The sequence below is a fragment of the Ambystoma mexicanum genome, chromosome 12, assembly GCF_040938575.1.
Source record: "Ambystoma mexicanum isolate Mex_15411 chromosome 12, UKY_AmexF1_1, whole genome shotgun sequence".
Classification (NCBI taxonomy): Eukaryota; Metazoa; Chordata; class Amphibia; order Caudata; family Ambystomatidae; genus Ambystoma; species Ambystoma mexicanum.
Genome location: NC_090936.1, coordinates 429,258,408 through 429,283,769, shown reverse-complemented (window position 1 = coordinate 429,283,769; position 25,362 = coordinate 429,258,408). Strand labels below are relative to the sequence as shown.

The following is a 25,362-nucleotide window of genomic DNA, read 5'->3' as shown; positions in this document are numbered from 1 at the left end:
ATTTGTTTGGAAATTAAGAGATGTGCTATATTGTCTTTCAGCACCCTTTGTTTCCCTTAGAGCTGTATGCAAGTTTTGAAAACCTTACTTTAATTTTTCACAATGTAACATGCCATCTGCTTTCATTTTTGTAGGCAATGACAAGAGTGAAACTTGACTTTCTGGATCAGTTGGCAAAGTTCTTGGAGCTTCAAGGATCTACTCTGAAAATCCCAGTGGTGGAGAGAAAGCTCTTGGATGTGTATGCTCTCAGTAAGGTGTGAAGGTTGGATCTGTTTATGGATAGACAGGAGGTTCTTTGATTTGGGAGCAAGTTGGGGTATGTTGTAGTAGGATTGGCTGGCTGATTGACAGCAAGAGAGCAGTGATGGTTTTGTGTTCATGCTACTCTGAAAATACACTTCAAGGCCTTTAATCTAAAGCTATAGAAATAACACATCATTGTCATTATATCTGTATTTGTTTATTATTTGTAACGCGCGCCTAACCTTGAGGTAACTGGGCGCTTGAAAATTTGGGCATACAGATTAGAAACAACATGAATAAATAGATCAGAAAGGACCCTGGTTACATATGGGTCAAAATCTGGTAAGCAGGCAAGGAAATACAATAGTAGGCTAGCAGCGATTGACCAGAGTGTAGGCAATGTATGGCAGGCCTAGTGAATACTTCTTACTGGTGAGGTTTGTTACTCAACCAGTTTTTTATGCCAGTTTTAAAGGTGAGAAAGGAAGGTTCCTGTCTAAGGTGGATTGGGATAGCATTCCATCGCCTGGCAGCTTGGACTGGGAAGCTGGCCCCTCCTGCTGTTTTAAGATTGTATCTTGGGACAACTAAGTTGTGTGAATGCGATGATCTGGTGGTGCGTGTGGGTTGGTGTAAGCAGATTCTGTCAGCCAGGTATTTCGGGGAGACGTTGGTGAGGCCTTTGTGGGTGATGGCCAAGGTGCGTAGCGTGATTCTATCATGGATGGGTAGCCAGTTGGCGTTATGGCTGTGTGTGGAGATGTGGCATGATTTAGGGAGACTTAGTGCTGCTCTGAGTGAGTTATTCTATAGCACCTGGATTTTGTTTCGGTTATGTTCTGAGGAGCCAAGGAAAGGAGTGTTGCAGTAAAATTACATAGAATGTTAAGTTAGACATTTATGATACTTCAGTAACACAATTTTTCTATATTTTATCATAGACTGTTTCCAGCGAAGGGGGATTTGAGATTGTGACCAAAGAAAAGAAATGGTCCAAAGTGGCCAGTCGACTGGGTTACCTACCAGGGAAAGGCACCGGATCTCTGCTTAAAGCTCATTATGACCGTATCCTATATTCATATGAACTTTTCCAGTCTGGAATCAGCTTGATGGTAAGCTTTGCTTCAGGAGGTTGGGCACTTTTATAATTACTCTTTTAGACACTGGTGAACTACTTACTGCACGTTTTTGCAAATGTTCCCTGTAGAGATAGTGGTGTCCTAAGCAAGTATCCAGGTAATTGAGGCTGTAGCATAGCTATGTTTAGTGATGGTGCAGGATACTTTTTTTTAATGAACTATTTTAATTTTATTTTCTTGCATTTCACATAAATGAGCTCATTCTTTAAAATGAACCAATATTTTCTCCATTAATTGATTTAATGCAGATTTGGGTCTGATAGAATTATTTTTGCTGGTGGGGAATTTTTAATCTACACCCCATTGCTGCACCCCGTTGCTGATCTCCCTTTTGATAGGTATGTAGATACTGGGCCGCCACAGGTAGAGCAGAACTCCTAGATTTTCTTTTTTTTTTTTAGTAACCACGCTGGCCCTCCAGCCGTGGCTCATACCTTCACTCCTACGTTCAGCGAGCCTTATTTCCTTCTGTACTCTGATCCTCTAGGGTATCCAAAAGCCATGTTTGAACCTTGAGGAGAAAGTGGAAGTGGTGGAGCCCAGCACTGAAACCCAGGCTTTCCCAGAGCAGGGCGTAAAAACGAAGGTCCCTTTGAAGAGATCAAGGCGCATCAAGTCTGAGGTATGCACATCAATTGCTCAGGGTACAGCAGATACCCACTTGGCATAAGTTCTCTTGTCAGAGCATTGATGTCTGGTATTTCAATCCCGCTAGTCATTATATGGACTGAATGGGTCTAGGCAAGTTTTGTTTTCTATGGCAGACATGCTATCTAAATAATAACCTAACTTGAATTGTAAAAACAAGTTTTACTCTTAATCCCAGTGAAAACTGATACATTTTTCATGTAGCTTAGTTCTTCTGAAACAGAATAGACAAATATCTGTAATTGCCAAGATGGCAGGCAAATTGAAAACAATCCATGCAATAATGAGTTTAGCACATCCTGATAGCAGGTGCTGCCATACAACTCAAAGGTCTGGATAGCTGTGAGTGATTGGAGAGCTATGTTGGTGGTTAGATGTCCCATGACCGGAATTTGTTTTATACCTGGTAGCAAGCTGTTAAAATGTGCATTTGTTTGTTTCATTAAAACACTTGAATGCTTTTTAGAAAATATAAAATTGAAAAGTTAAAAACGATCACGGCAGCGTTATTTTAAACCGCTGCAATCCGATTTCCTAGGCATTCTATGAAAGCCTGGATGTTAAAATTGAGAATGAAATGCCCATTTTTGCACCTTTTTGCTACATGGTTTGCGCGTGACGTTTGCCTTGTTGCTAATGTCAAACATCATAATGTTTTGTCTAGTCTTTGATGACAGCATGTTAATTAGGGTATTAAACTCACTTGGATGTTTTCATAGGGCCAGCATAGTTTTAGGCAGTCCTACAAATTATTCTGATAAACACAGTTCCAATAATATTTCCCACCTTGAGATAAAGTATGGGGTAGTTCATAAAGCGAGTTGGTCACTTTCAAGGCAGTTTTGTGCTTTTTTTCCACTTTAATCATATTCAGTTTTGGCTATTATGTGGCAGTTATGTGTCTCCTTTAAGCCAAAATAATTGCATTGGAATACAGGAGGGCGATGGGATGTTGTTACTATACATTTTTACTGTACTGACGCACCACTGTAATAGTTTCAAAGCCCTGATTTTTGGCTGTGGTGTATATTTCTCAGTGAGTCGGCTACAGTGGTTATATGATTTTGGGCAAAGTCTTTTATTACCACAAAAAGGTTGGAAAAATGCCTCTCTATCCCTAAAAACAATGAGGGGTTTCCCTGCCTCAAAGTAAACTAATAAAAATGTCAGAAAGTGTGAAAGCAAAGTCGGTCACGGTCGTGTCAAGAACCTACTGCTGTCCCCAACACTTACATTCTCAGATAATTGTACAAGGGTGTTCTTTACTAAATGAAACAAAGTTCTTAGTGAACAGAAAAGTTCCCAGATTAGCTGGTAGTATGATAATACAAAGAAATGTTCAAAACCACAAAGTTCCAAGATGGGATAGTGCTCCTTTTCCATAAGTTTAAACAATGTTCTTGCTAGAGGCTGGATCACAGATCAGGTAACTTCTCTTATATTTCCAGTCTTTATATCCTATTGACTCCGGATTCCTCGCCCCGAAGTGTAGGATTCTCCTTATTGTTCCCAAGTAGTCTTGGACCGATCCCCATTCCTTTGTGAAAGATCCTCCCGTCCCTTGAATTGTATGCGTTAACTTTTCCATTGCCATTTGTGACCAGACCTTCTGGAGCCATGTGTAGACCAGTGAAGGGTCTCGCTTTTTCCAATTTTGGGCTATTGCTGCCCACACCGCTATGACCAGTGCCATGAAGCTCCTCCAATGTGACTTTGTGTATCTCCTGGCTGCCCTGTCTTTCATTCTACATAGCCACACCTTTTCCCCCAACTGTTCTACTTCTGGAAAATTTGTTCCCATCTCAGTCTTTACCTCAGACCAGAGGCCCTTGATCCCCTTGCAATCCCACCATATGTGTTTCCACGTTCCCACCTTGGCGCAACCTCTCCAGCATAGGTTAGATGATTGAGGGTACATTGTGTGAAGACTCTCTGGCGTGTAATGCCATTGGGTTACTACTTTTACCCACATCTCCCTTTTTTGAACAGATCGGGTCAGTTTTGGAATGTTTATCCACAGGTCCAACCATTGATGTTTTGGGATATCCTCCGTCAGTGTCTTCCCCCACTTAACCATGTAAGCCCACTTAACTTCCTCGTCTTGGGAGTTTATAAAGGTGTACAGTGTCGATACCAGCTTCCTAGACCGTAAATTGGTTATAACATATTGTTCGAACGGAGTGAAGTCTCTTGTTGCCCCCCTTTTGACTTCTGTTGTTGCCAGCCAGTGCTTGAGCTGGTCATACTTATACCTCTCTCCCTCTGTGAGGTTCATTAGGGTTTTACAAGCCTCAAACATTATGATTTCTTTGTCCTGTTAAATTTCCCCAATCAATTTTCATACACCCTGCGGCTTCCCATTACTCAAACGCCCCCCGCTCCATACCTGGTGGGAATTGGGGGTTCTGAGAAATGGGTGTGAAGGGGGCTTCCACCGTGGTCATGGCACCCCTTCGCGTTTGATCGTCCCAGGCCTCCAGAGTGGTCCTCAAGACTACGCCGATGAGGAGGTAGGGTTGCCTGTGTTTTGCTTTCCACAGGAGTTCCCTCAAAGGGGTTCTGGCAACTGCCCTTTCTTGTGTCACCCAGATTGCTTGTGGGCCTTCTCCCAGCCATTCCCGCAGCACCCTTAGTTGCGCCACCTGGGAGTATTTTTGAAAGTGGGGGAGAGCCACCCCCCCAACCTATTCAGCTAGGTGCTGTGAGGACCGCTCTGGCGACCCTCGGGGGTTTACTTTTCTTGATGTAGGACGAGATTGCCTTTGAAAGCGCCTTGAAGAACGATCTGGGAACCTTGATTGGGAGTGCTTGGGAGTAGTATAATAGCATAGGGAGGATGTTCATCTTAACTGACTGTATTCTGCCCCACCATGAGACTATCAGGAGGGTTCCAGCGCTCCAGATCCCTTCTTATGTGTTCTAGGAGTGGGGGATAGTTGCCTTCGTATAGTTGCCCTACCCTGTGTGTCAGTGTTATTCCAAGGTACTTGATCCCTTTTGCTGCAATTTTGAGGTCTAATGCTGCTGCTTCCCTTTCTACCTCCTCTCGTTCGCCTGCCAGGATCAATATCTCTGATTTTCTACTATTGATTTTAAGGCCAGAGATGGCCCTGAATGATTCTAGCTCTCTAACTATTGCTGCCAGTGTCCTCCCTGGGTCTTCTAGGGCAATACGCATGTCATCAGCGTATGCTATCACTTTGTGTTGTCTGCCTGCCATTTCTATCCCCTTAATTTGAATGGATTCTCTGATTTTAATTAAGAATGGTTCCAGAAAAATGGCATATAGGAGGGAGGAAAGTGACAACCCTGTTTTGTAGCCCTTGAGATGTCTACCCTTTCTGAGACACCTCCCCTTTGATGGCTATCCTAATTGTTGGAGTGTTATAGTTGGCTCTAATCGTGGCTATATATTGATCCCCCAAATCCCATACGTTTTAGCGTTTTAAACAGAAGTGACCACTCCAACTGGTCGAAGGCCTTTTCTGCGTCTACTGAAAGTAGAATTGCTGTAGTGTGAGTGATGCCCGTCTTAAGCCATCTAAGGTTATTGTGCGTTTGTCGACCCGGTATAAAACCTGATCGGTCTAGGTTTATCAGGTTGGGCAGGAGTGGTGACAATCTTGCTGCCAGGATTTTTGTGTAGATCTTGGAGTCCAAATTTATCAGGGCTATGGGGCGGTAGGAAGTAGTGCATGAGGGGTCTTTTCCTGTTTTATGGAAGACTATTACCTTTGCTTCATTCATTGTCTGGGTCAAATTTCCTCTTTCTTTGAAGGAATTTAGGAGTCTGGTTAGGAATGGGGCTATATTGTCTGCATATTTTTTATAAAATGGGGCTGTAAAGCCATCTGGGCCGGGTGCCTTGTTGTTTGGGAGGTCTGCTATTACCTTTTTCACTTCCTCTTCCCTTATCGGGCTCTGAAGTGGCGCTCTATCTTCTTCGGTTATTTGTGGGATGGGGAGGGACTGTAAGTAGGCGTCTTGAGCACTACTATCCGGAAATTCCGTGGTATACAGCATTTGATAGAACTCCCTAAATGCCTCTCCCATGTCATGGGTGTGTTAATTTCTCCAGCATGGGGTCTGGCATGGATTCACATGCTGATGAATATTCCCCGTCAGGCTGGGAATCCTCGGTAAAGAAAAAATCAGTATCAGTTTCGTTTCTGATCTGTCTTTCGTAGTAGTAACTGATCTCTGCGTCATACTGACCACAGCCAATGACTGCCCTCTACCTAAGCCCTGCCTCTGGCAGCCATCTTCAGATTTTTACCGCACGTTCAAGTGTTGGGATCCTCGTGCTATTGCTCTCGAGCGTTAGTGCTTTTTTCATGTTTTTTCTCAGAAAAATTTCTCTTTTTTCGGTCTCTTCATCCGATTAACGGGGACCCGTCTCGGATTAGTCTACGCCCCTCAAGGGTGAAGATTTCGTCGAGCCACGCTTTTGGAGGACTCCAGAAGTTTCTCAGGCCCATCTCGGACATGGCCCAGGAGAAGGGAAGCTCGACGCCCGGAAAGCTGTTCAGGGTCTGCCCTGGATGCCAGCTTCAGAATGTCTTTAAGGAGGACCAACACTCCCTTTGCCTTTACTGCCTACATGAGGACAAGACGCACGTGGAGAAGGACTGTGCGTTTTGCGGCAATATGTCGGAGCGGACCATGAAGGACCGCCATCAACGTCTCGCCAACTGGCTCGAAGTAAAGAGCCCGTAAGGCGAGAAGAAGAAGAAGTCAGAGCGGTCTTCTAAGAACTCTGAGGGCGCCCCGGCGACGGGGGTCCAACAGAAGGCCAAGCACCGCGAGTCCGCTGGCACCGGGAGCGCTGAACGGTCGGGCTCTACGGGCGCCAGCCAGGGCGCATCCTCCCCAGCGCCATCAACCACGAGCCAACGCTCTGGCTCGGCTAAGAGGCAGGCTGAGCACCCGGCGAAGCTCCTGGAGAGACCCCGGTCGAGCTCGAAGGCCCCATCGGAGGGGGAGCGAGGCGGTGACCCTCCCCCCAAGGAGAAGGCGGTGAGCGCACCTAAGGTGGTGAAAGCCTTAATCCACCCAGCCAAGGCCTCTATCTAGACAGTTGCGGCGGCCCTGGCTCAGCCTGTGGAGGCTACACCAGTGGTGGCGACCTCGGGGCCTAGAGTCTTCCTGCCACCGCGGAGGGAGTCCTCTTTCATGCCCATCGACAGGACCCCCGTGAAACCTCCGTCAGAGAAGAAAAAGGGGGGGGCAGGAGGTCGTCGTGGATTCGGCCTCAACCTCTGAGGAGGAGCTGATCGAAGTCTTAAGCCACGACGTTGGCGTGGAAGAAGACCAGCCCGTCGGGAGGGACCCCGACGTAGGAGACGACGAGAAAGTCGAGGGTGCCGACGGGGCTCCTGACCGCCCGTCGGACTCCCCTCAACCAGTGCCGCAAGACAACTCGACGGCCATTTTGTTGGCTATTCAGTCCTTATGCTCGGAGATAAGGACGAGACTGCCGTTACCACCAACGGAGGAACCGCTCCCGACGGGGGACCCGGAGCCAGGCCCTTCTGGGAGCCCTCCCCCCTAAGAGAAGGATTCATCCTCCACCTCCTTTTCAGCCATCGCGCCCTGTTCAGCCCTCCTCCCCGTCCACGACACGTGGGGATGATACGGGGACTGACACGGCCGCGACGGGTACAGACAACAAGGTTTACGACGAGGATCTCCCGTCGTCACCTCCCACCCGGGCTTCCCCGCCCGACGAGATTGGATCGTTTCACTTCATGATCGCCAGGGCATCCGAGCTTTTCCAGCTCTGCCCGGAAGAGAAGAAGGAAGGTTTCCTTTATCAACGGCGCGAGGCCAAGAGGAAGACTGTCCTCGCTGTACCTCTACTGGACGATATTTGGGATGAGGGCCTCGCCCTCCTCAAGAACCCATCCACGACGCCGGCTAGAAGGGATCGGTACGAGAAGAAGTACCTGGTCCCGGACGCGTCCCCCTTGTGCCTTCGGGCACAGCCGACCCCGGACTCAGTCGTCTCCGCGGCGGCCAGGAAGAAAGCGGGGGGGGGCGCGGCCTCTACGTCAACCTCCCCGCCGGACGGCGAGGGAAAGAAATTAGACACGATGGGACGCAGAGTCATCTCGTCGGCAGCGACGACGATTAAGGCGGCCAACGCCTTGGCTATCGTAGCGCGCTACGACAGGGAGTTGTGGTACAAACTGGCCCCCCTGCTGGACTTCCTACAAGACGACAAGAGGGCGGAAGCCCTAGAGATCTTGCAGGAAGGAGAGGTGGCTTCGGACCACGCCATTACGATTGCGACGGACATCGCTGACACTGGATTTCGCCATTTGGGCAACGGCTTGTGCCTTGGGCGGCGTGGATGGCTCAAGGCTACTGACTTCTGTCAGGACGTGCAGACCAGAGTCTTCGACATGCCGTTCGACGGAAACAACCTGTTTGGGAAAACAGTGGACGATTCCCTTCAACCCATCAAGGCGGACACAGAGACGGCCCGGGCTCTTGGGGTTCTCCAGCAACGGCAGCCGCCCTTTCGGAGCGGCGGAGGCAAACAGGGTGCCTCCAAAGGTTCCAGCGGCAGATTTTCCACCTACCGTCAAGCGGCCCGTTCGTCGTCACAGGAAGCTTACAGGGGACGAGGCAAGTCAGGCGGACCCCGCCGTCGTCGCCAAGGAGGACAAGGCGGCAAAGCCTCGTCGAAGCAGGACTGAACCGGCCGTGGGGTCGGGCCCCCACCGAAGTACCCCGGTGGGAGGCCAGCTGGCGAGCTTTGTCAGCGTGTGGGAGTCCATCTCCACTGACCATTGGGTGCTGGACGCCCTAGCTCCGGGTCACGCGCTCGAGTTTCTAAAGAGGTGCCCGCGCGTCCCCCCTGTGGCCAGGAAAGAACATCACGTCCCTCAACTTCTCTTGGAGGTAAAGGCGATGCTCAAGAAGGGCGCCATCGAGCTCGTCCCAAAGAGACTTCGGGGCTCCGGAGTTTACTCAAGATACTTCCTCGTGAAGAAGACGGGAGGATGGCGTCCCATCCTGGACCTACGACGACTGAACAAATTCATCAAGGCACAGAAGTTCCGGATGGTCACCCTCCAACACGTCCTGGGTCAACTGGAGGAGGGCGATTTCCTGTCGTCGTTGGATTTGGAGGATGCCTACTTCCATATTCCCATACTTAAAGGACACCAAAAGTTTCTCAGGTTCGTGGTCCAAGGGCGTCACTACCAGTTCAAAGCCCTTCCCTTCGGTTTGAGGTCGGCACTCAGGGTGTTCACCAAGTGCCTTGCACCGGTGGCGGCGCAGCTGCGCCGAGAGGGGATCCACGTCTACCCCTACCTGGACGACTGGCTCATCCGAGCAAAGACGAAGGAGCTCGCCGTGGAGCACACGGCAAGGACCGTCCAACTACTCACGGACCTGGGATTCTCCATAAATTAAACCAAGTCCCACCTGGTGCCCGCGCAAGACGCACTGTTTCTGGGAGCAAAGCTCGACAGTGTCGCTTCTGGCTTCTCCGTCGGAGGAAAGGACGAGGGCCATCTTGGGCAAGGTGCAGCGGATGCTGGTTGCGGACGCGGCCAGGGTGAGGTCCATCAAGTCCCTCCTCTGAATGATGTCTTCTTGCATTTATCTCATCCGCCTGTGCAGGCTCTGGATGCGCCCGTTACAGGAGTTTCTGGACGCTCTCTGGATCCAGACGACGGGCAGCTTCGAGGAGAGGATCACACTCGACGAGAGTTTCCGACGAGCTATCCGGTGGTGGGGCACCCGCGCGCATCTGACGGTGGGCATGGACTTCCAGACCCCCGGCCACCAGGAGACAGTGACCACGGATGCCTCCCTGGAAGGGTGGGGAGCGCACACCGAAAATCTGCACGCGAGAGGCCTTTGGCTTCCGACGGAGCCGTCCCTCCATATCAACGTCCTGGAGCTCCGTGCAGTGTTTTGGTCCCTCGGGTCCTTGCTTCCGTCCCTCAAGGGCAAGGTGGTGAGGATCTTCACCGACAACACCACCACCATGTTCTACATCAGGAAGCAGGGCGGTACCAGATCCCCAGCCCTGTCCAAGAAGGCGCAGGATCTGTGGCATTGGGCCGTCGCCCAAGGGATGTTTCTTGTGCCGTTTCATCTGGCAGGGATAAAAAACACCATCGCCGACTCGTTCAGCAGAGAGCTGCGCTCGTGCCACGAGTGGGAACTACGACAGGATCTAGTGGACCGCCTCTTCTGACGGTGGGGCACTCCCCAGATCGATCTGTTCGCGACGGCGACGAACTCCAAGTGCCGGAGGTTCGCCAGCAGGTTTCCCCAGCCGAGGAGCATGGGCGATGCTTTCTCGTTCCCCTGGGAGGGCCTGTTTCTATACGCGTTCCCTCCATTGCCATTGCTGATCCGGCTCATCAACCAGCTCAAGAGGTCACGGTGCAGGATGATCCTCGTCGCACCTGCGTGGCCGAGGCAGATATGGTTCCCGGACCTTCTGGACTTGTCAGCGTCCCTGTCAATCAAGCTGCCAGTGGACGCGGATCTTCTCTCCAGGGAAGGAGGCGCCATCCTCCATCACGACCCGAAGTCGCTGAACTTGCAGGCCTGGCTCCTGCAGCGTTAGAGTTTGGAGGATACGACATACCGGCCGACTGCAGAGAGGTTCTTGCAAAGGCCAGGGCGTCCTCAACTCTTAAATGCTATGGACACAAATGGAAGAGGTTCTCTGTCTGGTGCCAAGCACCGAAGATTAACCCTCTACGGATTACGGCTCCCCAGGTACTGCTGTACCTTCTGACGCTGGCCAAGGCTGGGCTGGCGCACGCGTCCATCAAGATTAATCTTGCTGCGATCTCCCGATACACCAGAACCACGGGGCGGATGTCTTTGTGGTCTCATCGTCTGGTGAAAGAATTCATGAAGGGACTGTGCAGATTGTTCCCGCCGGTGAAGGCTCCGGTCCCGGCGTGGGAGCTCAACGTGGTGCTGACCAAGCTCATGGGACCTCGGTTCGAGCCTCTGCACTCGGCTCTGTTGAAGTTCTTGTCGTGGAAAACAGCGTTTCTTGTGGCCATCACCTCCGCACGACGAGTGGGAGAGATCCAGACCTTTTCGGCAAGCCCCAGTACTTGACTTTTCACGACACGAGGGTAGTGCTCAGGGCGCACCCCTCCTTCATGCCCAAGGTGCCGTCGGACTTCCACCTCAACGAACCCTTGGTGTTGCCTGTTTTCTTCCCGTCGCCTTCGTCGCCGGCCGAAAGGACTTTGCACTCGCTGGATGTGGCTAGAGCGCTGAAGTTCTACGTGGACCGCACGAAGTGTTTTCGGAAAACGTCACAACTTTTTGTGAACTTTGGACCTGTCAATCAGGGGAAGGCTCTCTCAAAGGCCTCCATTTCCAGATGGCTCTCCGGCTGTATCATGTACTGTCATCGGTTGGCAAACCGACCGCTGCCTGGCCGTCCGAGAGCCCATTCCACCAGAGCGATCGCAGCTACCACGGCGTTCCTATCTGGTGTGCCCTTGCTGGACATCTGCAGGGCTGCTACGTGGAGGTCGATGCACACCTTCACGAAATTCTACTGCGTCGATCGGGATTCCAGGGAGGAGTCCAGGGTCGGCCAAGCAGTGCTGCGCAACCTGTTTGCCTAAGGTGAGCCTGGTGAGGAGGTAAGAATTGCTTAATGTTGAGTTTGATGTAATGCTTAATGTTGAGCCTTTGCCACCTCCCGTGGTTGTGCATGTGTGTACTGCTATGTATTCTTTATTCATGAGCATGTGAATCCATGCCAGACCCCATGCTGGAGAAGGAACAAGTTGCTTACCTGTAACTGTTGTTCTCCAGCATGGGTCTGGCATGGATTCACATGCGAACCCTCCCGCCTACCCCTCTGCGGCTCTTCACTTGGTCATACTGCCACTTCACGTGCTACCAAATCTGAAGATGGCTGCCAGTGGCAGGGCTTAGGTAGAGGGCAGTCATTGGCTGTGGTCAGTATGACGCAGAGATCAGTGATTGGTTACTACTACGAAAGACAGATCAGAAACGAAACTAATACTGATTTTTTTCTTTACCGTGGATTCCCAGCCTGACGATGGGGAATATACATGAGCATGTGAATCCATGCCAGACCCATGCTGGAGAACAACAGTTACAGGTAAGTAACTTGTTCCATCTCACTGTGTGAGTTTCGGATGTTCTTAATCGATATTGCCTTCTGTTTTCCGCAGAGTTGTCGGGCTAAGTATCTATCAGCCTTGTTGGCCCTAATATAGTAGTGTTGTTTGAGATATAAAAGTGATCTCTCAGCTTTTTTGGTGCAAAGCATTTCTAGTTGCCTTGTGTGTGTCACAATGCCTTTTGTAAGCTGCGGGTGGGGTGTTTCAGAAGTTTCTCCTGGGTGTCCGTTATTTTGCTTTCCAGTTCTCTCTCCCAACTGTACCTCTGTTTATCCCTGGAGACCTTCAGAGCTATCGGTTTTCCGCTGATAACCACCTTGAAAGCCTCCCAGACCGTTCCCAGTGGGACGTCTCCTGTGTCGTTTTGGGCAAATGTTCGATTACCATATCCCTTATCGTCTCTCCCACTACGCGGTCCTGGAGAAGGTCCTGGGGGAGCCTCCACACCTTCCCGAGGTTTTCACCTCCATCCATAGCAGAGCTTGGTCTGACAATGAGATTGACCCGATTTCCATTCCCTGTATTTTGCCCACTAGTCCCACTGATACCCAGAAATAGTCAATTCTCGACATTGCTGTGTACATGCGAGAAATAGGTATAGCCCCTCTGGTCGCCCTTCAGTTCCCTCTATGCATCGCATAGAGCCAGTTGTTCCATCTTTTGCCTGAGATGCTTGGATGGTGCCCCTTGGCCTTGGGAACCCCCTTGCTTCTATCTGTTTGTGGGTGCCATGCCAGGTTAAAGTCTCCCCCCCGCCCCCCAATATCACTTCTTTTGCAAAAACCTCAAGGTTCCCCAGTGTGTCCTGCAGAAAACCATCTTGCCCCGTGTTGGGAGCATAGATTGAGGCCAAGGTGAGGCGGCATCCCTCTATCATGGTGTTAACAAATGCAAACCTCCCGTTCTTGTCTGAGTTTGTCTGAGCCTGCAGTCCCCTCCAGCTTTTACCGCCATCAATGCCCCAGCTCTCTTATCTGTTGCGTTGGACTCGGCCCAGATCTTGTATCCCCTAATGTGGGCTTTCTGTTTATCCTCGGCTCTTATATGCGTCTCTTGGAGTAGCAGAACGTCCTCCTTGTCTCTCTTAAGCATGCTCTCCAGCTTTTTCCTCTTCACCAGGGAATTAAGGCCCCTTAGGTTGTATGATAGAATTTGAAGATTCCCCATGGCATCTTAGCCCTTGTCCAATGTCATGTGTTCCCCATTCTCGTGTGCCTTACCGTCTTCCGACCCCCCCACTCACGATAACTCCCTCCCCAACATTTAACTTTGAACCATACATTTTTATCCCGAGTAGGGCTCGGGTTCCTAAGGATGCTAGGGTGTTGCGCCTATCGCCCCCTGCCCTCCTTGAACTCAGGATGAAATTCGCGGGGGCTCCTAAACCCCGCATCTCCATCTGTCCTTACCGGTTCCAATTCTGGGGGCTTGCCCCGGACCGCCGTTAAGATGTTTCTCCGGATGCCGTTATTTGCTCACACCTCTCTCTCTCCTTCCGGTGTTCTAATCCTGTCCCCCGCGGAATGACCAGAGCAGTCCTTGCCCACATTACCCCACCAGGGGCACCTTGTGGTTCTCTTTTCCAGTATTCTTCTTCCTTTGCTGCACCGTTTCCCATCACCTCTGTCTTCTTTGGCGCTCGCACCTAGGTTTAGTGTCTCTTTCCTCCGTGCTGTCTGCTTCTACCCCCATGATGTTGAGGCCTTCCTCCCATGTGGTCGCTCTTCTTTGCCCTCCCTTGTGAAAAGCAACCCAAATGGGAACGTCCATTTGTAGCGAATTTGCCTCGCCAACAATTCCTTGACCAATGGGGCCATCTCTCTTCTTTTTTGTAGTGCTACAAGGGCCAGATCTTGGTACAGCTGAATGTCCTCCCCATTCATTCTTATGTGGTCCATTCCTCTCGCCCTCCTCAAGATTTGTTCTTTCGAAGGGATTGTGTCCTCCGACGTATTCCTCATCTTAGATATATCCTTCCAGCTCTGCTGGCCTCAGAAAATTTTTTCTCTAGAGGGCGCTGCGCGTCGACGTCCTCAGAGTCGATGTCCTTCGGCAGCCGCCGTATCGACGTCGACGTCATCCTGCCTATAAAGGCCGCGCGCAGCGTCCGTTGCTCAGTTCCGTTTTTCCGCGCTTACTCAGTGCCTCGGAATACCGTTGCTCAGTTCTTAGTCAGATTAATCCTATTTACCTCGAGTTATTCGATCCGTACTCGATGACTTCCTCGTCGGAACCGACAACTCCTCGATCCGGCTTCAAGAAATGTCGAGATTGTGGGAAAAAGATGTCGTTGACCGATCCTCACAGAATTTGTCTGTGGTGTTTGGGAGCTGAACACCATTGTTTGGAATGCGAGGACTGTATGTCCATGACAGCTAAGGCCCTGAAGGAGCGTAGGGGGAAGCTGGAGAAAGGTAAGACTTTTAAAGCTTCTTCTTCGTCGACGAAGTCGAGACATTCGTCTCCTCGTCACCATTCGCGCTCCAGGTCTCGGAGTGGGTCTCATCACTCCTCGAGATCGAAGCACTCGAAGAGGAGACGTCGAAGATCCCCTTCTCCGTCTTCCTCTTCCTCTGTTTCGCCAAAAAGAATCCCTTGCCCCACGAAACATAGTTCCCGGGCTGAATGGGAGGAATTCCGAAAGAATATGATGAGCGTCTTCGAGAAAGCGGCCTCGACCCCCTCGAAGACTGCCGAGAGCGATGCTCTGGTCGAAAGACCCGAAGGTCAAAAACGCCGCGAGTCGCAGTACCCGGCGAAAGAAACCTCTCGAGCGCGTCTCGAACCCTCGAGCAGGACTGTGACCTCCAAACCTTCCTCGAAGGTTCCGTCGACGTAGGTCCCGTCGACGTCGATGTCTTCGACGCCGTTGTCGAGGGGACCTTCGACACACGGGTCTGTCGACTCGACGCCAGCCTCGACGCCAAGAAAAGTCACGGTTACCACACATCCAGTGACTATCCCCAGGCCCTCGACGGCTACGATATTGTCGAGTAGAATTCCAATTCTGTCGAGGTCCTCGAGGCCTCCACATCTGTTTTCGACGCCACGCTCGAAGCCTTCGACGACATCGACGTTTTCGACGCCAATAATGACAAGTTCGGCACCCTCTGCCTTGGAAATGGGATTTACTCCCTTTATGAGTTCAGAACAATTGAGAACTATATCCTCAATTTTAGAAGAGGGTGAATTGTCTGAACAGGAAGACACATTTGAGTTACAGGGACCTGTAACCCCAGTTAGAGAGGAATTTTCCTCTGAAGAGCGCAGATTAAAGGATCTTCATGATTCTTTACATGAGGCAAGTGGGTTAGACACTTCCCCTGAGGTGGAGTTTGCTAAGCCAGACCCGGGGGAGCATGCTGAAACCCCCTACAGAGCCTTAATGGCCAGGATTACAGAGTTCATGGGGTGGTCTGCACCTTCACAATCTTTCCAACAAGATGACCTCACGGATATTCTTGACAAAGGCCCACAAGAGGATCCTGTGGTGCCCTTTCATAAAGCTCTTCAGAGAAAGATCATGACAAACTGGGAAACCCCAGATGTAATACCAGCAGTAAATAAAAAACTGTCTACAAAGTACAGGGTATCTTCCACAGACCCAGAGTTTTTGTCTAAACACCCATCCCCAGAAAGTCTGGTGGTACAAGCAGCATCCTCTACCGATGTCAAGACGGCTTATCCTACAGTCCCACAGGACAGGGACGATAAAAAATATGATGCTATGGCAAAGAAAGTCTTTTCAGCATGTAGCATGGCGTTAAAGTCTGTTAATGCTACTTGCACCCTTGCTAGGTTCAGCCATACACTTTGGGAGTGTGCTTCTACAGCGGCTGACTGCATCCCAGAGGGAGAAGAAAGGGATGCGTTCCTGAATATTATACAGGACGGTAAAGACGCTATGTGCGAATCCCTCCAGACGGGCATTGATTCAGCTGACAGTATCAGCAGAGCAATGGCGGCAAGTACATCAACCAGGAGATTTGCTTGGTTGAGAAAGTCGGGTTTTGCCCCAGATGTGCAAGCCAGGCTCTTGAACATGCCATTCGATGGCTCTTCTTTGTTCGGGAAAAAGGCGGATGACAGTTTAGAGAAACTGCAAACTTCAAAAGCAGCAGCAAAATCCCTAGGAGCTGCAATCCATCAGACTCCTTTTCGTCCCACAGGAACCTCTGCGAGGGGCAAGTCCTTTCGCTTCTACTCCGCATTCGGAAGAGGTAGAGGACGACCGGCTCGAAGGGGTCAAAGAAGAACTACCTGAGGTGGACGGGGTAGATATTCAAAAGCCGCAGCAACAGCAGGTGCCTCTTTACCATCGGCATCTGCATCAGCCGCCCCAAAACCACTCTGAGGACTTCCCTCACAGGACACCTGTAGGAGGCAGGTTGACTCAACATCTGGCGGTATGGCAGGCTATCACGTCAGATGCTTGGGCATTGGAAACAGTTGCCCAAGGTTACTGCCTGCCTTTCCTACGTATACCTCAGAGTCCTCCACCGGGGATCAGCTCTCAGAAAGCTCCAGATCCGCTCCTCTTGCAGATAATTTTGGTCCTGCTAGAGAAAGGTGCCATAGAACCGGTACCTGTAGCGGAGAGGAACAAGGGCTGGTACTCCCCTTACTTTCTCATTCCGAAGAAAGACGGAGGACTGAGGCCCATCTTGGACTTGCGAGAATTGAACAAATTCCTCAGAAAAGACAAATTCAAGATGGTCACTCTTTCTCAGATCCTCCAGGCCCTTCAGTTCCAGGACTGGTTGGTATCTCTGGACCTTCAGGACGCTTATTTCCATGTGCCTATCCATCTCAAACACAGGAAATACCTGAGGTTCGCAATTGGCAACTCTCACTATCAATTTCGAGTGCTGCCATTTGGGCTGACCTCCGCCCCGAGGGTCTTCACCAAGTTAATGTCGGTAGTGGCTGCAAGTCTAAGGAGGGAAGGGATTCACGTCTACCCCTACCTGGACGATTGGCTGATCAGGGCTGTTTCTCCGGAACAAGCTCAGATCCAGCTAAATCACGTGTGCCACTTCCTTCACAGACTGGGCTTCTCCCTCAATTTAAAGAAGTCACAAATGATACCATCGCAGAGACTCCAGTTCATAGGAGCGACCCTGGATACTTCCCTGGGAAAAGCCTCGCCACCAGAGGTGAGGGCTCAAGATATTCTACAGATGGTTACCAAGTTCCAGCATGCCCAACGTCTCCCAGCCTTCGACTTTTTGAGGTTGCTAGGCCTCATGGCATCCTGCATTTTCCTAGTGCCAGAGGCTCGCCTGAGAATGAGATCCCTCCAGTGGGCACTGAGGACTCAGTGGTCACAATTCTCAGGAAGAATGACAGATCTTCTTCAGGTTCCCGACAGGGTGGCTCGAGACCTTCAGTGGTGAGGTAGTCAGGAGAACATTCTGAAAGGAGAACAGTTTTGGCAACCCAGGTCGGAGATAACAGTAGTCACGGATGCCTCACTCATGGGGTGGGGAGCCCACGCCAACGACTTGACCATCAGCGGTCGTTGGTCTCCATCGGAGTCCAGACTACATATCAACCTGTTAGAGCTGAGGGCCATCAGACTTGCGCTGAAGGCGTTCCTGCCAACTGTACAAAGGAAGAATGTCCTGATAATGACTGACAACACAGTGGCCATGCATTACCTCAACAAAAGAGGAGGCGTAGGATCACTACCCCTGTGCAGAGAGGCGATGCAGCTCTGGTTTTGGGCAATCCAAGAAGGAATCTCTCTATCGGCAGCTCACCTAGCCGGAGAGAAGAACTTGACAGCGGACGCTCTGAGCAGGCAGAACACAGTCTCCCACGAGTGGGAGCTAGCTCAGGAAGTCCTTCAAGAGATCTTCGCCCTTTGGGGAACCCCTCAGGTAGATCTGTTCGCCACCAGCCTAAACAGGAAATGCGACCTGTTCTGCTCAAGGGAATTTCCCCCGAGAGGAGCTCTGGGAGACGCGTTCATAGTGGACTGGGAGTTTCCGCTTCTGTACGCGTTCCCACCGGTCCCTGTCATTCCTCAAATGATCAGGAGGTTGAGAAGATTCCGGCGAACCATGATCCTAATTGCCCCGGATTGGGCCAGGAGAACGTGGTACCCGGACCTTCTAGACTTGTCCATCTGCCCTCCAATTCGACTTCCACTCAGAGAGAACCTACTCTCACAGAAGGGAGGTCAGCTTCTCCATCCAGACATCAAAACCCTCAACCTTCACGCTTGGCTTCTGAAAGGCTGAGGTACAAGGATTGGGACCTCCCTGATGATGTTATGGAGGTGTTGCTTTCGGCAAGGAGGCCAGCAACAAAGTCTTTATACCGCTGCCGTTGGAACAGATTTTGCAGCTGGTGTAGAGAAGAGAATATCGACCCTTTTTCATGTGGTACACCAATGGTTTTGTCCTTCCTACTATATTTGGCAAAATTCAGGCCTTCAAATTGGCACCATTAAGGGCTATCTCGCAGCGCTATCCATCTTTAAGCGTACTGCGGAAGAACCATCCTATTTCAAATTACCCTTGGTAATACAGTTTCTAAAGGGGTTAACCAATGTTTATCCCCCAAGACCATTCCAAGTTCCCCTATGGGATTTAAACTTAGTACTAACTTTCCTGATGGGTACACCTTTCGAACCTCTCCATTCTTGTTCGTTAAGATTCCTTACCCTTAAAACTGTTTTATTAATAGCACTTACATCTGCTAGAAGCGTGAGCGAATTACAAGCTCTTTCTTGTAAACCCCCTCATACAATCTTTCACAAAGACAAAGTTGTCCTGCAAGTGAAGCCTAATTTCCTCCCAAAGGTGGTTTCTGAATTCCATATCACTCAGAAGATTACCCTACCATCTTTCTATCCTCCTCCTCACCCGGGGAAAGAGGAAGAGAGGTTACACAGGCTAGACCCTAGGAGGGCTTTAAGTTTTTACATTAGTAGACTAGCCAGGATAAGACAGGCAGACCAGCTGTTTGTAGGTTACACAGGTCACAAGCTGGGGTTACCAATAACTAAGCAGACCATTTCCAGATGGATCATTCTAGCCATTCTGGAATGTTATAAACTGGCAGGGAAAGAGCCCCCTCAAAACCTTAGGGCTCATTCGACCAGAGGTATTGCAGCTTCATCGGCCCTCAAAAGAGGCGTGCCGGTTAAAGACATATGTGCGGCCGCTACATGGTCGTCTGTCCATACCTTTACACGTTTTTACAATGTGGATTCCTCCTCCAGTCAAGAGACTAGGTTTGGAAGGGCTGTACTGCATTCTATTCATCAGTAGAAGACAGCGTGAAGTCAGTACTCCCTCCTCCGAATATAGAATACTGCTATGGGAGCCTATCTAAGATGAGGAATACGTCGGAGGACACAATCCCTTCGAAGAACAAGTTACTTCTTACCTTGTAACGTTCTTTCGACGGGATGTTCCTCCGACGTATTCCTCATCGACCCTCCCATCCATCCCCGCAGTTCTACTTCCCTTGTTGTTGCAGCTTACGCTCCTTCAGGGTGATTAGTTAGTCCAGAAAGTATTATTGTGGGCTACAAAACGGAACTGAGCAACAGACGCTGCGCGCGGCCTTTATAGGCAGGATGACGTCGACGTCGATACGGCGGCTGCCGAAGGACATCGACTCGGAGGACGTCGACGCGCAGCGCCCTCTAGAGAAAATAATTTCCGAGGCCAGCAGAGCTGGAAGGATATATCTAAGATGAGGAATACGTCGGAGGAACATCCCGTCGAAAGAACGTTACAAGGTAAGAAGTAACTTGTTCTTTTGTGTGTATGAGGAGAGGGCCACTAGCACGTCTCGTGGTCTCTCCCTTGGCGCTCCAGTTCTCTTTGGGCCCCCTTATGCACTCTGTCAATCCCAATTGCGTCCGTCTCATGTGCCTCTAGGATGTCTCTGAACACCTCTGTACTGCCACTTTGAGGTCCTTGTCAAGCACTAATTCCGTCATATTTTTAATACGAATGTTGGATCTTCGTGAGCGGTTCTCGAGGTCCTTGCATTGTATCTCTAGTTTGTGGGGCTAGCCTCACCAGGTGTTCCTGCGTCTCGCCGATTTGTTGTGCTTCTTCTGTATTTTGGAGTATTCTCTCGAGTGTCAGTTCGCTCCTCCACTTTGGCCACATCCACCTTCACCACCTGCTTCATGTCATTCCTAATCGTGGCAAACTGATCTTGTACTGTTGACATGAACCACACATGCATGTTATCCCTTGAGGGCGGCTGTTGGTGGGAGACTGGAGGGGTTGCTTTCACCTGGTAGATCTTCCTGCGCCCTTCCTTTAGTTTGTACTGGGGTGTCTGTTGACCACATTTGTATTAGGTTGGTGTCCTGCTTGGTGGTCTGGGAGTTGGATTGGGACGAGGTCCCCTTCCCCTTAGCCTTTGACATGTTCTCCTTGGGCTTGTGGTGCTGTCTATAGTGGAGCCGGGGGAGTCTTGTCTCTGCCCTCCGCTAGATACCCTCCACTTGGTGGCGTTGGTGGGGGGTGGGGTGGGGTTTAAGACTAATGGCGGATGATTTGTTTTGAAATGTGCTCGTGCAGCAGCGCTTGCCATCCCAGCTGTTTCTCTCCTGCTTTTGTGGGTGAGATGTCGCTTTCCTTAGCCCATTTACCCCCCTCCCAGCAAGGTTTGTATGGGGGAGATCTCACTTCTTGGCCCCCTTCGCCCTGCCCCTGCCCCGAGGTGCTGGTTTGTGCTGGGTGGAGGCTCTGCTTCCCAGCCCCGCATGTCAGTTCTGGAGGGGGGGGGTTATGCGGTATGCTGCGAGGTATGGGGCCCTCACCTTTTGTGCTTCCCGCCGTCTGCCGCTGTCCTCGCTCCCAGTCTGGGCCTCATTTCAGGTTTCACCCTGGGGCCACGCGCGTCTGTTCCTCTTTCCCCACCTCGGGGAGCGGTTTGGGCCAGGGGGTTCCATGATCCTTCAAATCAGCATATATTAAACCACTTCTTAAGAACACAAGTGGTGACATGGAAGACCTACCCGGCAAAACCCCTCGAAACATACGTATACAAACCCAAGAACACGTACACCCACCAGAGGAACCGAATTGGCGCTCCTATCCATCTGGGACGACCTAAAAATAAACGCTGACTCCAACACAACATCAGCCCCTATTCTGCTCGACCTCTCAGCAGCCTTCGACACAGTAAGACATGGCACCCTGATCAAGAGATTAGAAGATCTAGGTATAACAGGCATAGCAGTACTCTGGAATAAATCATTCCTAGCAAACGGGCTGTATGGTTAAAGCCCTTCAAATGTACTCCACGAGTTAACGACTGTGGAATACCACAAGGATCCTCACTGTCACCACTGTACTTCAACATCTGCCAGACTCTGCTTATCAAGATCTTTAAAAAATACAATCTTGTGTGCTACAACTATGCAGATGGCACTCAAATCTACAAAATCGAAGATGCACAAGCAGAACACTAAACGCTAGGAGAATGTCTAAAAGAAATCCATGACTGGATAAACACCAACAATCTAAAAATCAACCCAGGAAAGACAGAAATCGTGATTATATCCAAACACCAAGAGAACACCTACATACTGTGGCCGTCAGAACTGGGAACCGCACCCACACCATCAAAGGTAGTCAAACTGGGAGTCCTGATGGACAACGCACTGAACATAGAACCACAAGTAAACACGATAATTAACAAAGGCTTCTTCTCCTTCACTCAACAAAAAGCATCCTACCATTCCTGTCCTTCACCCACAAAACACTGACAATTGCCGCCCTCATGTCAAGAATCGACTACGCCAACAGCCTCTTCCTCGGGATGCTGGAACATCTCCTGAAGAAATGACAACGCATCCAAAATGCAGCAGCTAAGAGATTTGTATTTATATTTATTGTCTATATATTTATCTAGAAGAGATCTCATCACACCAGTGCTAAAAATGCTACATTGGCTTCCAATAAAACAACGTATCATGTTCAAAACAATGTGCATAACACACAGGGCAATCAGCGGACAGGGAACAGAATTCCTACAAAATAAAATAATCTACAAGCCAACGAGACTCCTCAGATCAGGCAATGAAATCCGTCTGGAACCAAAGCCATGCACCAGCAAAAAAACTCGGGGGGGGGGGGGCTCCTCTTTCTCCCACCTGGTGGCAAAATCCTGGAACAACCTGCAGAAAGGAATAAGAAACGCCAAAAAAAATTTAGAACCCTGCTAAAAACCTGGCTCTTCAACACCTCGGAACCAGACAGAAACAAGTGAAACAATAAAACAGGAAATGCAAAGAACAGGCTGACAAAACACATGACGGTACAGACAACACCTAGAACCGTCAAAGGGAAACTACCACAAGAACAAGAGAGAGCCAATGCTAGGTGGAACCTCCCACGAGCGTCAACCCAATCAGGACAGAACGATAGCAAACGAGGCTGACTTAAACGGCACAACTACCAACCTTACCCACTCAGAGCGATGTGTGTGGGCATAGGTCGCAAGTAGAGAGATCTGCAGGGACCAGTTTGCATCAAGCACACTGGGATGTAGGGGCTAGCCTGAGTATGAACAAAGATAGAAATGTAGAGATTAACTAGCGCAACATAATGACAGAGAGATGAGACGGCCCTATCATGCTGAAACTAGATCACTGTAAGGAAGACTATTTCATCTAAATCTCGAAAGAGATACAATAGCAACAATGCTAATAGCCAACCCTACTAAAAACTACTAAACCCTCCCCCCTGTTCACACACCTCTCAAAGCCCAACTAAACACAACCATACCTCGTAAACCACAGCAACCTGCATGCACTTCACCAAACAGCAACAACAAACACACCACAAACCCGCACATAACAGGAGAGCAGAAGAGGGGGAGTTGTGCAGACTGTATGCAGCCGAGGTCAGGACCGGACGAGAGAATGGACGCCGGGACCACTGTGAAGCCAAAAGACACTGGCTAATCCTGAGAGGGTATATGCCTCAAGTTATCCCAGAGGCTGCGCAGTGGGAAGTGAAAGCGAGCGAAGTTTTGGATGTCAAAAGGTCTCCAGTGGGTGGCATGCACCAGAGACTCTCAGGAGCAAGTGGCGCAGGCGAAGGCGGACCAGGAGAAACTGCCTGCCCGGTTGCGAGGAGTCACTGCAGAGGAAGACCTGCGAATGCCGAGAGGATCAGAAGCATGCGACATACCCAGTGAGGTCACAAGTGGAAAGTGACCCCGGAGCGCGGAGACTGCTTGCATATAAGTGAAAGAGGTGTTGGCAGGAAGTTTGAATACTGAACTATCAGAAAGCAGCTACATTTAAAAGCCAAATGACTGTACATTTAAGCATGTGAGTTTATGGATAGTCCAACAACCTGATGGTGCAACATTGTTAAAAGCTAATGCATGCAACCATTACCAAATGCAACCATTACCCAAGTCAAGAGAAACCAAAAACTAAGCAATTCAAGTCCACAACACATTGCCAAAGGGGAGTAATGGAAACCCCAAGGGTTTTGAAACGTGTTATTCTTACTTTGTGAAACTTCTAACAGCTGATATAAACACACATTGCCAAAACCAAGAAAGGAACAGAATAAGACTCTATCCTGATCAGTATTTGGTTACTTGTGGAGGGGGGAAAGGAAAGTGGCAAACAGGCTGCCCTTCTGGAAAAGATTATTCCGAAGGAGAGGAGCATACTTTGCAGAAGAGTATTAAAGAGCACCAATGTGCATCTTGTTTTCCCTGAATATTTACAATAAAGTTTAAAGCTGTAAAATATCAAATATTGTGAAGCTGTTGTTAAGTTGGAGGTTACCACTGAAGCACGTTTGTTTGGGTAGGGGAATATCCCCGGGTGGCAAACCTTTGAAGTAGTAAGCCAGGCATGGGAGTAAACCAGGTAGCAGTTGATGAAGTGGTGCAGTGGTTTTAACAAGACAATGTATGTTTATGGTGCTGAAGGAAGAACTGTGTAAACCTGCTGTGATACGATATATTTTATTTATATCGCGCTCATACACAAGTGTTTCTGTGGAGGAGTTGCATTTCTTCAGAAGTGTTCAGTTATGGCAAATCATCCTGACAAAGACTATTATTGTTGCTTATGTGAAAGAGAATTCTGATACGCATTCTTACTTAAAGAGGAGAAAGAATATGCAATTGTCTTCTGTGCCTCATTGAAGTTTTGGAACTTTCTGTTGCCAAGTTGACTCTACAATGACTTGTGTGGAAACTTTGGTAAAAGCCAGGATTTCCATAATTTCTGTTTTTTATGGTTTAGCTTTTTTGTAAAAAAAATTGCTGTGCATTTCCTTATTGATTTGTTGAATGTAGAAGTGTGAGGGACAGACATCCTTTATTAGGGTGTTTCTGCTAGTTTATTTTAGGCAGGGAAATCCTCATCAGGATAGGAAAAGTGAGACGTTCATCCAAACTTTTTATTAAATATAATGTCGAATTTTGAAAACTCTTTACAAAGTTGTCCGCCTCACATGTCTGACCCCTCAGTTATCCTTCAGACTGGAGGTGATTCCCCTCTGCAGTGCCCTTCATCTAGTTTGAATGTACACAAGACCCATCTAGCAAGAGACTTGAAAAATATCTGTTTCCACCTCTTCAAAATTTGACAAGGTTTGCCGTGATATGATAAGTCATTTTTATACCGTGCTTGTACACAAGTGTTTCTAGGCGCGACAAGACAAGGGAGGGAAGACGGAAGGAGGACTCTACAAACTATCTTACTAGGCCTTGTGGGCAAGTTCGAGATGTGCAAGGGGAAAGAGAGGGAGTGCAAGGGGAAAGGGAGGGGTAAACAGAGCAGCAATGCTCTGAGTAAGTGCAGCCAGGGCAACGCGGCTCTAGGCAGTGCAAGGAGAACAAGTGACTGTAGGTGTTGCAGTTACAACCCCTAAGTGCGTGGTTGGCCCAGAGGCAGTGCAAGGGTGATTGATCAATAAAGACCCTGGTACCCAGTGAGACTGAGGGTAGCCAAGCAACCAGTTAGTACAGCAGACGGGTAGGTCAGCAGGGGAGGGGGAGCCAGAAAGCAGAGAGGAGGAAGGTTTTGAGCTGCTTCCGGAACTTTAGGTGATCCGGCTCAAGTTTGAGAGGGGCAGGGATGCCATTCCAGAGGGAGGCACCTGCAAAGGAGAGAGATCCACCCCCCACTCTCTGCCTGGCAGTAGCTGAGCGAAGGGCTT

The 25,362-nt window shown here is 49.7% G+C and overlaps 1 protein-coding gene across 8 annotated transcripts in view; it reads left to right on the top strand.

Moving 5' to 3' along the window:
• KDM5A (lysine demethylase 5A) overlaps window positions 1-25,362 on the top strand; it is a 1,841,472-nt gene that overhangs the window by 165,231 nt on the left and 1,650,879 nt on the right. For 6 of the 8 annotated variants that reach the window (XR_011281783.1, XM_069628595.1, XM_069628593.1 and 3 more), the window contains exons 3-5: window positions 135-257; window positions 1,188-1,358; window positions 1,873-2,007. Coding sequence is in view for 6 of the 8 variants with exons in the window: in XM_069628595.1 (XP_069484696.1) it covers window positions 135-257; window positions 1,188-1,358; window positions 1,873-2,007 (429 nt within the window). In the remaining 2 variants the exon portion in view is untranslated. Of the gene's footprint in view, window positions 1-134; window positions 258-1,187; window positions 1,359-1,872; window positions 2,008-25,362 lie in introns of those variants that run through there. The other 2 variants (XM_069628596.1, XM_069628597.1) reach the window with 2 other exon arrangements.